Consider the following 19,187-nt stretch of genomic DNA (forward strand, 5'->3'; position numbering starts at 1 on the left):
TTTGTTTTTGGGGGTTTTTTTTTGGTTTTGATAGCATTGATTTCTGCCCTAATCTTTATTATTTCCCATCCTCTGCTTGTTTTGGGTTTTATTTGCTGTTCTTTTCCCAGCTCTGCAAGGTGTAAGGTTAAGTTGTGTATCTGAGATCTTTCTTCCTTCTTTAGGAAGGCCTGGATTGCTATATACTTCCCTCTTAATGACTGCCTTTGCTGTGTCCCAGAGGTTTTGGGCTGTGGTTTTATCATTTTCATTGGCTTCCATGTACTTTTAAATTTCCTCTTTAACGTCTTGGTTGGCACATTCATTCTTTAGTAGGATTCATTCTGTAGTCTTGAAGTATTTGTTATCTTTCCAAATTGTTTCTTGTGGTTGATATCAAGTTTCATAGTGCTGTGGTCTGAAAATATGCATGGTATGATCTCACTCTTTTTGTACTTGTTGAGGGCTGATTTGTGTCCCAATATGTGGTGTATTCTGGAGAACGTTCCATGTGTACTGGAGAAGAATGTATATTCGCTGCTTTAGGATGAAATGTTCTGAATACATCTGTCAAGTCCATCCGGTCTAGTGTGGCATTCAAAGCCATTGTTTCCTTGTTGATTTTCTGTTTAGATGATCTGTCCATTGCTGTAAGTGGGGTGTTGAAGTGAGCTTCTGTATGTTTGTGATTAATTGATTTATATATTTGGGTGTCATCACATTTGGAGCATAAATGTTTATAACTATTAGATCTTCTTGGTGGCTAGATCCCTTAATTATGATATAATGCCCGTCTTCATCTCTTGTTACAGTTTTTATTTTAAAATCTAGATTGTTTGATATAAGTATGGCTACTCCAGCTTTCTTTTTTTTTTTATATGAAATTTGTTGACAAATTGGTTTCCATACAACACCCAGTGCTCATCCCAAAAGGTGCCCTCCTCAATACCCATCACCCACCCGCCCCTCCCTCCCACCCCCCATCAACCCTCAGTTTGTTCTCAGTTTTTAACAGTCTCTTATGCTTTGGCTCTCTCCCACTCTAACGTCCTTTTTTTTTTCCTTCCCCTCCCCCATGGGTTCCTGTTAAGTTTCTCAGGATCCACATAAGAGTGAAACCATATGGTATCTGTCTTTCTCTGTATGGCTTATTTCACTTAGCATCACACTCTCCAGTTCCATCCACGTTGCTACAAAAGGCCATATTTCATTTTTTCTCATTGCCACGTAGTATTCCATTGTGTATATAAACCACAATTTCTTTATCCATTCATCAGTTGATGGACATTTAGGCTCTTTCCATAATTTGGCTATTGTTGAGAGTTACTCCAGCTTTCTTTTGGTGACTATTAGCATGATAGATGGTTTTCCATCCCCTTACTTTCAATCTGAAGGTGTCTTTAGCTCTAAAGTGGGTCCCTTGTAAACAGCATATAGATGGATCTTGTTTTCTTATCCATTCTGTTACCCTATGTCTTTTGATTGATCTTTAATCCATTGACATTTAAAGAGAGTACTGACAGATATAAATTTATTGACATTATGTTGCCTGTAGAGTTGGAGTTTCTGGTGGTGTTCTCTGGTCCTTTCTGGTCTTTGTTGCTTTTGGTCTTTTTTTTTTTCTTTTTTTTCATCTTTTCTCCCCTCAGAGAATCCCCCTAAAATTTCTTGCAGGCCTGGTTTAGTGGTCACGAACTCCTTTAGTTTTTGTTTGGAAAACTTCTTATCTCTCCTATTTTGAATGACAGCCTTGCTGGATAAAGATCTTGACTGTATATTTTTCCAATTCAGCACATTGGATATATCCTGCCACTCCATTCTGGCCTGCCAAGTTTCTGTAGATAGGTCTGCTGCAAACCTGATCTGTCTTCCTTTGTAGGTTAAGGATTCTTTTTCCCTTGATGCTTTCATGATTCTTTCCTTGCCTGAGTGTTTTGTGAATTTGTCTATGATATGCCTTCTTGATGGTTGGTTTTTGTTGAAACTAATGGGAGTTCTCTGTGCTTCCTGGATTTTGATTTCTGTGTCTTCCCCCAGGTTAGGAAACTTTTCTACTATTATTTGCTCACATAAACCTACCCCTTTTCCTCTCTCTTCATCTTCTGGACCCCCCTATGATTCGGATGTTATTCCTTTTTAATGAGTCACTGAGTTCTCTAATTCTTACATCATTCTCTTTTGCCTCAGTTTCCCTCTTTTTTTCTACTTCATTATTCTCCATAAGTTTGTCCTCTGTATTGATGATTCACCACTCTGCTTCATCCATCCTTGCCGCTAGGGCATCTATTCCAGATGGCAGCTCGATTATAACATTTTTAATTTTGTCCTGACTAGATTTTACTTCTTTATTCTCTGCAGAAAGGGATTCTATGCTATTTTGAACCCCAGCTAGTATTCTTATTATCATGATTCTAAATTCTGGTTCAGACATCTTGCTTGTACCTGTATTGATTAAGTCCCTGGCTGTCATTCCTTTCTGTTCTTTTTTTTGGGTGAATTCATCTATTTCGTCATTTTGAAGGAAGAAAAAGAATTAATAAAATAAAAAAATTTTAAATAGAAATTAAAAACAACAGAAAAAATCAAATAAAGGATGCCAATTCCTAGGTGTGTCTTGGCCTGGTTTTGAAAGAAGCTTGACAGAATAGAAATAAAAAGAAAAGAAAAGGAAAAAGAAATGGAAATGTTTGAAATTTGAGAAAATCAATACAATAAAATAGAATAAAATGAAATGATGACAGTAAAATAGAATTTAAAAAATTTATTAAAAAGTAAAAAATAAAGTACAAAAATTAAAGAAAGATCCTTTTTATAGAAATGGAAAATAAAAATAAATTCTGTATTCAAGAATGAGAAAAGAAAAAAAATTGAGTAGATGTACCAGTGAACAGGATGAATACAATTGAAGTTACATCCACTTTCCCCTAGAAGTCAAACTATGAAGCACTTTATAGTCTGTAAACTAAGCAGGTAGAGAGATTTTGTGGTGTTCATCTAGCATGATTGGCCCAGTTGGACAGGGCTTGGTATAGCGGCTCCATTCTCCCCGAGACGTCACTGCTTAGTTTACTGGCATGGATTGTTGTGGCATGTGTAGACGTGTATGTGCATGTGCAGGAGGGGTGAAAATGGCATCACCTAGGGGCGCCTGGGTGGCTCATTTGGTTAAGCATCCAACTTTGGCTCAGGTTATGATCTCACAGTTCGTGGGTTTGAGCCCTGCATTGGGCTCTGTGCTGCCATCTCAGAGCCTGGAGCCTGCTTCAGATTCTGTGTCTCCCTCTCTCTCTGCCCCTCCCCCGCTCATGCTCTGTCTCTGTCTCTCTTTTTCTCTCTCAAAAATAAACGAACATTAAAAAAAGAAAAGAAAATGGTGTCACCCAGCTACCTAGTCTCTAGTATCAGAATTCTGTACTCTTGCTGACCAGCAATCAGCAAGAGTTTCCGTCCACTCCCCACTTCTATGCTGCACATGACCAAGCCATCAACCTGCCAGCTGGCACCTCCCTTCTGAGTTTTATCTAAGATGGGGCTGTGTTTCCAAACCCTTCACTTCTGAGGGTCCTGCAGCCTTGACCTGCTCAGACCCTCTAGGGGAGGGTCTCGCTGAGCACTGGCTGGGTGCTGGCCAGCCCCCTGGTATGTTTGTGTGACTGTCGTGCTGCAGATGTCCAGAGACTACGGCTGGGTGCTAGCCCACCCCAGAAGTTCGTGTGATCGTGTAGCAGCAGCGTTTCAGGGATTATGGTAAATCACAACACCCATCTGGCACCAGACTTCACCCCTAACATCCTTGTTGCAACACCAGCAAATGTGGCTGTTGTCTGGGGTCCGCTGGGACCTTTGCCTGTGGGGAGGCCACATAGCCTGTACCAAATGTCCTCCCAGGAGGGGAACTACCTCTCCCCGTGTGGCCTAAGGACCCCTTGGACTTCACTGCTCCTGAGGATTAGCTCTTCCCACCAGAGCTCTGCCAGTATTGAGCTGCGGAGTTTCAAGCTCCGTGCTCTCCTGTTTATAGCATCTTAATGGAATTCAAACCCTCTCCTTTCTCCTTTCTTTCTTTTTTTGTTTAGCCCCTTGCAGTCCCTTTCTCCTTTCTTTTTTGTTCCGTCCACTCTTTCTCTTTCTCTCCAGCTGCTTTTGTGGGGTAAGGGAGTGCTTTTCCTGTACTTTCCCCCTGTCTCTGTTCTTTCTCCTCAAGCAAAAGCAGCTCTCTACCCTCTGTGGCTTCTCTCTACCCCAGTTCACCTCTCCACACCATGTACCTGCTGAGTTCTGTGGTTCAAGTTGTGCAGATCGTTGTGTTAATCCTCAAATCAGTTTTCTATGTTTGGAAACTATTTGCAAACCATTTACAAGATGGTTTGGTGTTGATTTAGCTGTATTTCAGGGACAAGAGAGGGAGGAAAAAGTTCCATGCAGCTCTGCCATCTTTGCCCCTCCTCCTGGCTGAGGTCCATTTCCATAGTGGGTCTAGCACATCCCAATCCCACTCTATGGTTATTTCTCTAGTTTTGGAATGCATAGTTGGAAGAAACATACTCAGCAGCAAGCAGAATTCTCACTAAATAGTCCATTATCAAATAGAAGTTGTATACATGAGTGTGCTCCCACAGGTTCTAATGTCACAAGTAAGTTTTATGGGCAGTTTTACCATTGTTACTATACCAAATTACTGAAAATTGGGTGGCCTAAAACAATATCTGTTTATTGTCTTATAGTTTGTAGGTCAGAAGTCAGTCGTGCTCAGCTGGGTACTCTGCTCAGGATCTTATAATACTGAAATCAACGTGCTAGTTGGCCTGAGCATTTATGTGTAGACTGGGTGAGAATCCACTTCTTGGTTTATTCAGTGTTGGCAGAATCCATGTATTTCTCATTGTAGGAATGAAGTGCCCTTTCTTTGGTGGTTGTCAGATGGAAGTTGTTCTCACCTTCTCAAAGCCAGTGAATTCTTTAGCTTGTGACCTTCTCTATCTTCAGAACTAAGAACTGTGTGTCAAGTCCTCTTAAACTTCAGATTTCTGAGTTCTTCTTTCTCATTTCTCTTACTTCCTTTTATGCCCTCCCCTTCTGATTTTAAGAGTTCATGTGATAACACTGGATTTACCCAGATAATCCAAGTTAATCTCCCTATTTTAAAGTCAGCTGTTTAGTAACCTTAATTACGTCTGCAAAGTTCCTTTTACCATCTAATATAATATCATCACTGGTGTGACACCAGAGGACAGAATTCATGGGGGCCAGAATTCTGCTTGCTCCTCTCTCCTTCCCTCCTTCAATATATATATATATATCAAGATATATATATATCGAGATATATATATATATATATATGTATATGTATATATAGTATGTATCTATGCATACATACACACACATTTTTCTCTTTTTTCATAATAGGGTGTGTCAATAGTAGTTAATCATATATATCAGTACTTAAACTGGAGGTATAACCATCACCCTGTGGTGAGAACTCTAACCTCTTTTGGAGAGAGGATTGGTGTATTTTTGGTTCTATGAGAGATCATTGCATCATATTAGAAAATAAGAGTACTTAGTAGAGGTGTGTATGGATTCCAAGTTGACCATGAGTGGGCTGTGATCCTATATTATCTGGGACTGCTAAACTGAAACTACATTTCTAAGAATTCTGTTGCCAGTATAGGATTGGGTTAGGATTAGGTACACAAGAAAGTTGCATAAAATTTGCATGTGGGAAATGAATCAGCAGCCATTGTTTTATAATCTGAAGATCACTGATGTGCCCCGGCATTATGGCAGCCTTCATGCTGGGGCATGGGGTGGTACCTTGGCCTACATACTCCCTAATCCTGCCATCTCTTTTTTAGTTTCTCTGTGTCCTAGGCCATATAAGTGTGCAGCTCAATGACCAAAGGCACCAACTTTTTCTACAGGTCATTCTTATCATCAAGGTTGGAGGCAGTGTATTGTAACTTTGCTAAATTAACATTCTTTTCTGTGGAGCACAGGGTGCTGGATCATGAGTCAAGGCAACAACAGTAGTGAGTGGTGGTTCAACAACAGGCCACAAGAGAAATCAAAAGAGAGAAGTTTATTACTTATAGGTACTAGAGGATGTACATGGCACACCTCAAGGGGGCACATGGAAGGTCAAGGCAGAGTTTAGACAGGAGAGGCATGACTTAGGCACATGCCTTTATTAGTGTCCTTGGATGGAGTGGTTACTGGGCTAGGACCGGATTGGTCAATTCAAACTAAAAGAGCAGGAGTTTGGTAAGCCCCATGAGAGTCATATCTAAGGGGCACATAAGGCATACAGGTGCCAGGGAGCAGAGGAAATCTGATCCCAAGGGCTGTTGGGGGAGTCCTATCAGGAATTTATATTTGCTTGTGACTCTGGGATGGTGTATAGGGCATGTGTTTCTCTGAGGGGGCTAATGTCAGTTTAACTTCCTTGCAGCCCACTTGGCCAAACAAAATGGATGTTGAGGCAGCAGTACCCTGGACTAGCTTAGTTAAATGCTTGACCCAGTGAAAGACAGACACAGGTTCCATTGTGTGTGTCCACATGGGTTTCAGTTTACCCTCATGTGTTTCAGTTTGTTCTTGTGGGTTCCAGTTGCTCATTATAGAGTTTAGTTCTCTCATATGTCAGGTTCAGTTTTCCTTCCCGACTGCTGGCCTGAGTTCTAGCAACTTTAGGCCAAATATCAGAGCAGATGTAACAGACTTATATAGCCTTCTCTAGTGGCTTCTATAACAGCATAAGGTCTGATCCCTATAGTAAATCCTTTACTGATTGATCCCAGACCAATAAAATATTTTAATCATTTTGGAGAAGTTCTCAGCCACTCTCTTTTCAGATGTTTTTACTCAATTTTTTATCACCTCTACGTTTGGAACTTCAATTTTATGTATATTAGACCTCCTTTCTTTATCCCCAAGTGTCTTACTTTTCTTTATTTTTTGTATATTTGTTCGTGTGTCTCTGTTTCATTCTTGATATTTTTTTTGACCTATTCTTTGTTTAACAAATTCTTTTATTTTTTTAAATTGGTCTCCTTTTAAATAGTTCTATACTGAAATTCTTAATTTTGTCACAGTCTAAACATTTTAAGGATATTTATTTAGAAGACTGTGTCTAATACCTTTCTTACCTAGATATGCCAGAGATCTTTTTATGTTGTCATCTCTTTAGGCATTCACTAATGTGGTCTCCTATCCTAGCATGCCTGATTGTTTTGCTTGAGCGCAGTATTGTACATAATAAGTTGTATAGGTAATTTGAGACCTTGAATTACATTATGTCCTCTCAGTTACTCTGACAAATACCTAGGTGTATTAGCAAATCCTGTTCACCTTAATTCAATATTACATACTTAAATTATTCAAAGGTATGATTCAGTCCCCCAGAAGCAGTCTATTTTTGGTTTGTGCTTACTCCTAAGATTTAGCCCCAGAAGGTCCTAAATCAAAGTGTGTAGTGTCTAGCAGATTACCCTCCCCATATTTTTGTCCTCCTAGCCCTGCAAGATGTCTCTATCTCAGCCACTTCTTCTAGAGAAAAATCACCCAAATGACAAGTTATGTATTGTGGATTTTCCTCTCTTACTTGGATCTTGGTTCCATAGTTCGTCACTGCTTATTGGCTCCCTGATGCCTTCATTTAGATTTTAAAGAACATATCATCCAGCTTTTTTAGTTGTTATTCCCTTCTAGAGCAGAATTTTTGATGGGGTAACTATCACTTCCCTTTTCCCCCCATGTATGTTGTGGGGTTAGACATGTCTCCCCATTCCTTATGTTGTGTGAAAGTTTCTAATGCCTCACCACAATGTGTCTTTTTTTCCCCCTCAGAATTACTGTCAGCTGACAATAAATTGGTGGGACTAATACAAAGCATTGTGGTATGTAGGAAATGTATTTGGGGAAGGTACAAGAAAGCTGCATCTTGCAGCTATGGGAAAGCAGAGAAGGGGTCCTGAAAGGTCTCTTTAAGCATTGGTGCAGCAAATGTGGATTTAGGTGAGGAGGCTGCATTGACTAGTCTGCCCTAAAAAGTCTTTCTGTATTGAATGAGAAGGCCTCCATCTAAAAGGGGGATGTGATTATGCTGCTAAGGGGATATAAAGCAAATGGCCCAGAGCAGGGAGAAAACTGCTTGAAAACACTAAGTCAGAAGAAGCCTGCATTGGACAATCCATATGGAGTGAGCCTACTGTATATTCCCAGCAACTGTATATTTGCAGATTAAAGGAGTGATGACCAAGAAAGACTTCCTTTTTTAAGTTCCACTGATGTGTAGGCAGTCACTTAAGCTAACTCCTTTTCATTCTTCTCACTCCCTTTTGTTATCTCCCCCCACCACATGCACACACCACCACTAAGAATGAGTACAGATTAATAGGACAGGAAGAGGTAGAAAAGGGAGAGAGAGAAATAAAACCACAGCTCTTCCTTTGCCTGAAGTTCACAGCAGATGAATTGAACTAATAATATTTATGTGTGATTGAATATACAAAATAAGATTGAAAGGAAGTAAAAAAAAAAGAAAAAATCTAACATAGCCAGGGAAATGATTAGAAAAGGTAGAGGCACCATTAAATGGCAAACCTTAACTTTCCATTCTCACTTGAAAGCAAAGTTGGTGTTGCTTCTTGGTTAAGCTGTTTGATTAATCCTTTGGCTGTATCTAGACTGATACTAAGTCCATCTTTCATTTTTTTCCCCAAGAACTTTTTTTTTTTATTATCCCTGTGCTCATATTGAAACATCATATTCTTGGGGTACCTGGCTGGCTCAGTCAGTAGAACATGTGACTCTTGATCTTGGGGTTGTAAGTTCAAGCCCCATTTTGGGTGTAGAGATTACTTAAAATCTTTTTTGAAAACCCCAAAACATTATATTCTTGTTACATGGATGTTAGTCCTTCCTTTATTTCTCTAAACATCTTAAATATATTTATTTTGTGATTCTTTTCTGATTGTGCCATTATATTTTCTTAAGTGCAAGTTTTTTATTTGTTGGCTTTATTGAATTCATTTGCTGACATTATTTGATGCTTTCGGATTTCTAGTTGTGAGTTCATATTCTACAGAATACTATTCCCAGTGTCTTGACTTGGGATAGCTCTCACTAGGATGGCTGATTGCCTGTTCCTTTGTTCTTGATGTGTCTTAAAGCCTGTGAGGAAAGAGAATTTCCCTTATTGATTTTAATGTGGTTATATGTTCACTAATCTAAATTTTATATTATTAAGTTATAATTTCTCCAGGTTTTATATGAAGAGAAGGTAATTCCTGTTATCTGTAAATGAGTTCAAATTATTTGACATATAATACGTAGACCAGAATAACACTGTTTCTCTTAGCATATTATTAGCAGCTTTCTCTCATAACATACTTAAGGAACAGAACACGTTCGAACTGTTTTTAAAGGGCCCAAATATCTTAGCTCTAGCATAGAGCAGTTAATATGGTGGCTGTGATTGCAGCTATATATGAAAACATACAGCAAATGGGCAGGGAGCATGCCAAAATGGAAAACATTAATTTTATTATTTATTTATTTATTTATTTATTTATTTTTAATGTTTATTTCTGAGACAGACAGAGCATGAGTGGGGGAGGGGCAGAGAGAGAGGGAGACACAGAATCAGAAGCAGGCTCCAGGCTCTGAGCTGTCAGCACAGAGCCCGACGCAGGGCTCGAACTCACAAACCGTGAGATCATGACGTAAGCTTAAGTTGGTCGCTCAACTGATTGAGCCACCCAGGCGCCCCAGAAAACATTAATTTTATTAAGGTGGTGAACTTATGGATGGCTTTTTCTCTTTTGACATTGCAGAATTTCTGTATTATTATATTGCTTTTTTTAAAGAGGACATAAGTTTTGAGTATATATTCTAAATAATTAAAAAAAAAATCATACCACTTATACAGAACCCCACTAAAGTACCCAGTTGCCTATAGGATAAAGTTAAAACTTTCAACTAAATATCTCCAGAGCTCTTCACAGATCTATTCTCAGATTTCTTCTCTTACCTCCTTCCATTTTCCTAAGCCTCATCTAGTCCAGTCTTATTCCCTACCCTTGACACAGACACTACTTATTGCTGCTATATTTTAAGAATTGGAACACATTTTTGCAGGGTCATTTTTCTAGGTACAGGATACTGGTTCTTTTGGTCCATTGTTTTGCTGAGTTTATTTGGGATCCTGACTGCCTACTCTTCATTGCTGGTGGTGAGTAGTGTTTCATTGCTGTTGGTGAGTAATGTTTCATGTTTCCCCTACTCTCTTCCCAAGTAGCCTCATGAGGTGCTCCTGTCTAGGATGGTATCCAATTGGTGCCTGGAGTCTTCAGAACCCAAGATTACTCTTGTATTAGCAGAGTTGGAGTTTATATTAGCTATTTGAATCTTAGGCACAAGGGATGGATGGAGGAAAAAAAAGCTTGTTCTACTAGAGGATCTGTCTTAAAATCTTCCCTTTGAAAGGGTAGTAGAACATCCTTTTTCTAGTCTTATTTCATGGCCTATTTTATGGTTCATTCAATGTTGTTATTTTAAACACTCAACAGATTCACATTAGCTGTACCTTTACATGTTGAGCTATCTCATTTCATATTTAATCTCCTGAGAACCAGTCTTCCTTGGCCTTACAAATTAGGTAGTTTGTCAAACCTATCCTATTGTGCAAATGCTAGTCCTCAAGAGGACGGTTAAGATGGCAGGGGAGTAGGGTGACTCTAAGCTTGCCTCCTCCCCCAATCACCTAGATAAATATCAAATCATTCTGAACACCTAAAAAACCAATCAGAAGTCTTAGAGAGCTAAGCTGCAAGTCTAAAAACAGAAAAAATGACCCATGGAAGATAAGAACTGCAGAGGGTTGATGTGTGGGAGAAAAGAGCTGAGGGTGCTATGGTAGGGAGAGATCCCGATTGGAGAGAGGTGAACTAACAGTGAAGAAAAAAAGTGAAAATACTCACAGAGAACTGTACAAGAAAACTGTTCCCCAAAACCATTGATGGGGGGAAAGGAGAAGGTTTCAATACCACCAGTTTTTTTATAAATAGTGGAGCGCAGAGTCTGAAGTTTCAGAGCTCAGTGCCTGGTGGTGCTCTGGCGAGGAAGCAGGGTAGAGCCTCGGGTTTGGGCAAACGAGGTCTAAGGATCCCCTGGATCACATGGGAAGAAGCAGTTCCCATGCTTGGAGTGCATTTGGTAGAGGCAATTCAGCCTATCCGTGGGCAAAAGACTGGACAAGTGCCATAGAGCTGCCCTATCACTAGTATAGGAACAAAGACATTGGCTGAGGACAGCAAACCCTGGAACTGGCTGTGTTGTGATTTACCATAAGCTCTGAGCCACTACAACTGTGTGGTCACATGACTATTTCCTGGGACAAGCCAGCACTGGCCATGGCATAGCAAGACCATCCCCCAGAGGATCAGAGTGGGTCTGAGCCGTGGGGTCTCTGAAGTGTGGGGTTTTGAAACACAGCCTGAGATAGAACCCAGGAGGGCAGCACCACCTAGTAGGTGGATAGCATGGACACAGACGGTGAAAGGCAGGGTTCTGATGGAAGGTGGGATTACAGATGATTTATTGTGCCTCTGTGAGGGTGGGAACTTCCCACTCCAGAGACTAGAGAGCAGGGTGAAGCTATTTTCACCCCTAGCCAGCACTGATTGACCTCAGTGGGCTAAACACCACCAAGTGGAGAATGGAGCCATTAAACTAAGCCCCACCCCCCTGGGCCCTCCAAGCACATCTCTATTAGGGCAAATCCACCTGAGAATCAGAGGAGAGGGCCAGCACAAACAGCACAAACCCCTTCCATGCACTAAGTCTAATGATCATAGAGTGCTGCAAAACTTCAGCTATAGGGGAAGCAGGATCTAGCTTCCTTTGGGTTTTTTGTTTGTTTTTCTTTTGTGTTTTTTTCCCTTGGGTAAGGAAAGAGCAATTTTTATTTTATTTTATTATTTTTTTAATTTTTAATTTTAATCTCTTTTTTCTATCAAGCTTCTATTTAAATATTTTAAAAATTATTTAAACTTTGTTTTTTCTGAGACAGTACGTGTGAATGGGGAAAAGTGGGAGAGAGAGAGAGAGAGAGAGAGAGAGAGAGAGAGAGAAAGAAAATATCTCAAGCAGGCTCCATGCTCAGTGACATGGACTCAATCCCACAACCCTGGTGTCATGACCCAAGCTGAAATCAAGAGTCAGACACTCAACTGCTGAGATACCCAGGTGCCCCATCAAGCTTCTCTTAGCAAACAAACCAAAACACACCTAGGATCTAGCTTCATTATTATTTAAAAATTTTCATTTTATTATTTTTTCTTGTTTTCCCCAAAATGCCAAGACAGAGGAATTCACCCCAAAAGAAAGAACAGGAAAAAATGACAACCAGAGATTTAATCAATACAGATGTAAGTAAGATGTCAGGACTAGAATTTAGAACAATTATAAGGATTCTAGCTGGGCTGGAAAAAAACATAGAAGACTATACAGAATCTCTTATTGCAGAGATAAAGAGCTAAAATCTAGTCAGGCTGAAATTAAAAATGCTATAACTGAGATGCAGACTTGAATGGATGCCATGACAGTGAAGATGGATGCAGAGGAGGAACAAATTAGTGATACAGAAGATAAATTATGGAAAATAATGAAGCTGAAAAGAAGAGGGAAACAAAAGTAATGAATCACAAAGATAGACTTAGGGAACTTAGCAACTTATAAAAAGGGACTAACATTCGTAAAATAGGAGTACCAGAAGATGAAGAGAGAGAAAAACGGGCAGAAGGTTTATCTGAACAAATTATAGCTGAATATTTCCCTAATCCGGGGAAGGACACAGACATCAAAAACCAAGAGGCATGGAGAATTCCCATTAAGTTCAACAAAACCTGACCATCACCAAGACATATCATAGTCAAATTCACAAAATACATAGACAAAGAATCCTGAAAACAGAAAGGGAGGGAGGAAAAACCCTTAACCTATAAGGGAAGACAGATTGAGTTCACAAGAGATCTGTCTACAGAAACATGGCAGCCAGAAGAGAATGGCAGCATATATTCAATGTGCTGAATGGGAAGAATATGCAGCCAACAATACTTTATACAGCAAGGCTGTCATTCAGAATAGAAGGAAAGATAAAGAGTTTCCTAGATAAACAAAAACTAAAGGAGGTCATGACCACTCAACCGGCTCTGCAAGAAATATTCAGAGAGATTCTTTGAGTGGGGGGAATAAAAGACCAAAAGCAGCAAAGACTATAAAGAGATAGAGAAAACACTAGAAACACCAACATTAAAGGTAACACAATGGCACTAAATTCATATTATTCAATAATCACCCTTAATGTAAATGAACTAAATGCTCTAATCAAAAGACATAGGGTATTAGAATGGATAAAGAAAACAAGATCAATCTATATGCTGCCTACAGGGTACTCATTTCAGACCTAAAGACACCTGCAGATTGAAAGTGAGGGGATGGAGGGGCGCCTGGGTGGCGCAGTCGGTTAGGCGTCCGACTTCAGCCAGGTCACGATCTCGCGGTCCGTGAGTTCGAGCCCCGCGTCGGGCTCTGGGCGGATGGCTCAGAGCCTGGAGCCTGTTTCCGATTCTGTGTCTCCCTCTCTCTCTGCCCCTCCCCCGTTCATGCTCTGTCTCTCTCTGTCGCAAAAATAAATAAACGTTGAAAAAAAAATTAAAAAAAAAAAAAAAAAGAAAGTGAGGGGATGGAGAACCATCTATCATGCTAATGGACATCAAAAGAAAGCCAGAATAGCCATACTTATATCAGACAAACTAGATTTGAAAACAAAGATGGTAACAGGAGATGAAAGGCATTATGTCATAATTAAGGGGTCTGTCCATCAAGATCTAACAATTGTAAATATTTATGCCCCCAACTTGAAAGCACTCAAAAAAAATATGCATGAATTACTAACATAAAGAAGCTCAGTGATAATATAATAATAGTAGGGGACTTTGACATCCCACTTCCAGCAATGGACAGATCATCTAAGCAGAAAACCAAGGAAATAATGGCTTTGAGTCACACACTGAAATCTATAGAATACTTATAAAAGGAATTGAAGAGGACACAGAGAAATGGAAAAGCATTCCATGCTCATGGATTGGAAGAACAAACATTGTTAAAATTTCTATACTACCCAAAGCAATCTACACATTTAATGCAATCCTTATCAAAATACCACCACTATTTTTCACAGAGGTGGGACAATCCTAAAATTTGTATGGAACCACAAAAGACCCTGAATAGCAAAGCAATCCTGAAAACAAAAAACCCAACTGGTGGCTCCATGATTCTGGATTTCAAACTATATTATAAAGCTGTAGTCATCAAGACAGTATGGTACTTGGCACAAAAACAGACACATATCAATGGAACAAAATAGGAAATTCAGAAATGGACCCACAACTCTATGGTCAACTCATCTTCAACAAAGCAGGAAAGAATATCCAATGGAAAAAAGACAGTTTCTTCAGCAAATGGTGTTGGGAAAACTGGACAACAACATGCAGAAGAATGAAACTGGACCTCTTTCTTATACCATACACAAAAATAAAGTCAAAATGGATGAAAGACCTAAATGTAAGACAGGAAACCATCAGAATCCTAGAGGAGGACACAGGCAACAACCTCTTGACCTCAGCCAGAGCAGCTTCTTACTAGACATGTTAGGGCAAAGGAAACAAAAGCAAAAATGAACTTTTGGGACCTCATCAAGATAAAAAGCTTCTGCACAGTGAAGGAAACCATCAACAAAACTAAAAGGCAGCCTATGGAATGGGAGAAGATATTTGCAAATGCCATATCTGATAAAGGGTTAGTATCCAAATCATATAAAGAAATTATCAAAGACAACACGCAAAATGCAAATAATTCAGTTAAGAAATATGCAGGAGACATGAATAGACACTTGTCCAAACAAGATATCCAGGTGTCTGACAGACACATGAAAAGATGCTCAACATCACTCATCATCAGGGAAATACAAAGCAAAAACCATGGTGAGATACTACCTCATACCTGTCAGAGTTGCTAAAATTAACAACACAAGAAACAATAGGTATTGGCAAGAATGTAGAGAAAGGAGAACGCTCTTGCACTGTTGGTAGGATTGCAAAGTGGTACAGCCACCCTGGAGAACAATATGGAGGTTCCTCAAAAAGTGAAAAATAGAACTACCCTAAGATCCCTAAGATCCAGCAATTGCACTATTAGGTATTTTCCCAAAGGACACAAAGATCAGATTTGAATAGGTACATGCACCTCGATGTTTATAGTTGCGTTATCAATATTAGCCAAACTGTGGAGAGAACCCAAATGTCCGTTGACTGATGAGGGGATAAAGAAGATGTGGGGTGTGTGTGTGTGTGTGTGTGTGTGTGTGTGTGTGTGTATTTACAATGGAATATTACTCAACCATCAAAAAGAATGAAATCTTGCAATTTGCAATGTTGTGGATGTAGCTTGAATGTATTATGCTAAGCAAAATAAGTCAAGTCAGGGAAAGACAAATACCATATGATTTCATGCATATGTGGAATTTAAGAAATAAAACCAATGAACATATGGGGTGTGGAGAAAAAGAGGGAAACAAACCTTAACAGACTCTTACAGATAGAGAATAAACTGAGGGTTGATGGAGGGATGGGGGTGGGAGACGGGCTAGATAGGTAATGGGCATTAAGGAGGGCGCTTGTTATGATAAGCACTGGGTGTTATATATAAGTGATGAATCACTGAATTCTCTTGAAACCAATATTTCACTGTATGTTAACCAACTGGAATTAAAAAAAAAAATTGAAACACACAAAAATACCAAATGCTATTCCTCTAGTCCAGGGGCTGAGTACATTTTAGCAAGTGTTTTGGCAATATTGACTGTCTCTGTTGCTGACATAGTGATGTAGTGTGGTATGAGAAATTCAGGCCAAGTAAGAGAAAAGTCTGTAGAAGTGGAAAGCTTATGGGAGGATAGCTTTCAGGTAATGGGAGTTTTCCAGTGTGCACTTACACATAGGACATACATATCTTTCTCTGATTTCAAAATTCCCTTTCCTTAATTTTTTTAATGTTTATTATTTTGAGAGAGAGAGAGAAAGCACGAGCGAGTGGGGGAGGGGCAGAGAAAGGGAGACACAGAATCTGAAGCAGGGTCCAGACTCCGAGCCATCAGCACAGAGCCTGATGTGAGGCCCAAATCCACAGACTTCGGACTGTGAGATCATGACCTGAGCCAAAGTTGGTATCCCAACCAACTGAGCCACCCAGGCACCCTGATTTCCTTTCTGATATAGAAAAGCCCAACCCCCCAAATGCATTGCCATTTGCATTTTTCAGCAAATTTGTTAATCATTATATGAATGATAAGTACTGAGTATACAGTGATCAACAAAATATATGCAGTTTCCATTTTCATGTAGGGCACTTCAAAGAGATTGGTATGAGATGTAAAGTTATAGTAATGTCTTAATGAGTTTAGACTCTAGTAGGGCAACTAAGTCACAGACAAAAGTAGCTAACACAGGCAGAAAATTATATTTGTCATTAGGCGTAAAAAAAGTTCTGCATGGGTTCTGAAAAGGAAGAGGCAACTTGCAGCCAAGAAGATTAAGTAAGACTTCTCGTAAGAGGTGTCACTGATGGGATGTTGGATTTGGACATGTGTATATGGGGATCAGGGAAGAACATTCCAGGCTGTGGGAACATCAAGACAAAGTTGGCAAGACAAAAATATGGAGTGTGACTAGATCAGAGGGAAAGGTCAGTTCTGTTAGAATGTAGAACATAATGAAGAATAATTGGGAACCAGGCTAAAAAGATAGATAGGCTTGTGACAGATTTTGGAAGGTCTGGAAAGTAAGACTTATGCCATTTGGCATAAGTCAGATTTCTATTTTAGGAAAACCATCCTGGAAGTTGTGGTGTGGAGGGTGGCTGTAGGCAGAGAGGTTGGATAGAAACTTTTCTTTTTAATGGGGAAAATGCAGGTGAAAGATGTGCTCTGAGCCAAACTCTGGCCACTGAATTGTATTGCTTTTATACACAGTGAACATGAAATGAATGGTATCATTAGCTTCTAAGGTAGGAATGAGTTCTAGTGTCTAATAAAGCAATATATTACAACAAACTTTCTATTCTGCCCTCCTTTTGGATATAAGCAGTAGCAACAACAATGAACAAAGAGGAAAACCTGAGTTCTATTTCTGTCGTTAGGTTACTTTGTAACCTTGGTCAAGTTGTATACCCTTTGAGCCTCAATTTCTTTTCTTTCAAATGAGAATGATAATATTTAATAAAATGACATTTTATGGGGCTGGATAAAGAACAAATGAAATAAGATACATAAAATTATTTTGATAAAAAGGTTAAGAGCTTTATAAAGTCCAACTCTTGTTAATATCCTAAGTATCTGAGGGTTCTGATTTTGTTTGCATCTCCATACTGACTTGGTGACTGGCTAGATTTACAATCAAATCTAATCGAGATTTATTGAATAAATACCAAGGGTTAACAACAGTGGTTAACAGTTGTAACAATGGCACTGATTTCTCAAGAAAAAGTTTTTCTATTTTTAAATTTTTTAAGTTTTCTTTTTATTTTGAGAGAGAGAAGAGCAAGTGAGTGCATGCGTGGGGGAGGGGCAGGGAGAGAGAGAATCCCAGGCAGGCTCTGTACTGTATGAGGGCTCAATCACATGAACCATGAGATCATGACCTGAGCTGAAACCAAGAGTCGGATGCTTAATTGATTGAACCACCCAGGCACCCCAAGAAAGAGCTTTTAAATAACCAATGGAAGGGCTGGCCCTTGTCCTCTCTTTTGTCACAAGTGAGTCTAAGTCATACCAGGAATACAGTTCATCATAGGGAAAATAAATTGGTAGGAACTCAGGAAGGATATCAGTGTGGTGATTGTTATGAAATACCAGAGGCAATAATAATTTTGGGGGTTGCTGGTGAAAATTGCAAATAGAAGGTGACATTTGAATTGCCTTTGAAGCATCAGTGGCATGGGGAGGGAGAGCTTTTCAGGCAGAGGAGCAGCATGACAAAGTACCAGAGGCTGACAAGTGCAGGTATAGCAAGAAGTGAATGTAATCCTAGACTCTGAAAGGAATTTTGAACTACAGAACAGTGCTTTGGACAGCAACTTGGTTTCAAAATAACCTGCTTTTTCTTCTTTGCTTTTCCAGGTACTTGCATTTTTGTTGGTTTGGGAAGGGTATGAACTATACCTGCACTGGTGTCATAAGGTAGGACACTAAACCTTCTTAGGAGACTTTGGGCCAGGATTGAATGTGCCTCTTAGGCACTCAGCATGAATTAGAGTCACCTTTTCTTTCATCGTTCCTGTTAGAAAGAACTGATCTATTTACACTGTTTTAATTGAAATAATTCAATTTCTAACATGTAACTGATATACTGAAGGAACTGAACTTAAACTTTGTTTTCTCACCACTTCTTGTTAAACTCACTCTGTGACTCTGCTCTTCCCATCCCAAAAATGTCTTAGGCAAGCTCCGGTACTTTCTCAGTCCTTTAGAAAGTTACAAAAACATTCTTATTTCGGTCATTAAAAATTTCTGTTCATTGTAATAACCCAAACTTCAACATTATAAGACTTTCCCTCTCCTTCTTTGGGCCTGACCCAAGCATGGAAGCCTGCAGTGATAGTGAGAGTGTGATGGTCCTTTTACCTCTCTTTCGCCAGAATAGGGCCCAGGGAAAGAGGAGATAGGATAAAAGAACGTGGTTGCACAAGGATGGGCAAGAGGGTCATCTGGAGTTGATGCTGTCAGGACCAGGTAAATGCGCAGTTGTTGGCTATTTATGCCACCGGCTTTTCCTGTGTGTATTTTCAGAGAACTTGACTGCACCTTTCTTGGTGCAGAAATATCCCCAGAAATTTCTCTCTTGAGGTCTTTTTGACCCTCCCTTAGTTTGGAGCCCTTTAAAATTGACTTCTGAATGATGTCTCTTAGAGGATCATATCTGGCTACAGAAAAGTAGCATCTTTGCCCCAACATCTGTGGACATGTGGCTCATTTCCAACTAGCCTCCCTCATTTTGTTCTGCCGCGGGCTTGAGCAGCTCCAGCCACAGCCTCTTGCTTTTTTATAGTCTTTTCAGGCATGGTTTGATACCATTCATTGTTTTCCCTTAAAC

The 19,187-nt window shown here is 39.6% G+C and overlaps 1 protein-coding gene across 1 annotated transcript in view; it reads left to right on the forward strand.

Annotated features, from left to right (window-relative positions):
* Window positions 1–19,187, forward strand: part of GDPD4 (glycerophosphodiester phosphodiesterase domain containing 4) — a 137,156-nt gene that overhangs the window by 18,032 nt on the left and 99,937 nt on the right. The window contains exons 3-4 of the mRNA XM_047072489.1: window positions 10,117–10,210; window positions 18,215–18,274. Of these exons, the coding sequence (XP_046928445.1) occupies window positions 10,117–10,210; window positions 18,215–18,274 (154 nt within the window). The remainder of the gene's footprint in view (window positions 1–10,116; window positions 10,211–18,214; window positions 18,275–19,187) is intronic.

The sequence above is a fragment of the Lynx rufus genome, unplaced genomic scaffold, assembly GCF_022079265.1.
Source record: "Lynx rufus isolate CCGP_SWC_20201006 ecotype Redwood Valley unplaced genomic scaffold, mLynRuf1.p SCAF_9, whole genome shotgun sequence".
In the NCBI taxonomy this organism is placed as follows: domain Eukaryota; kingdom Metazoa; phylum Chordata; class Mammalia; order Carnivora; family Felidae; genus Lynx; species Lynx rufus.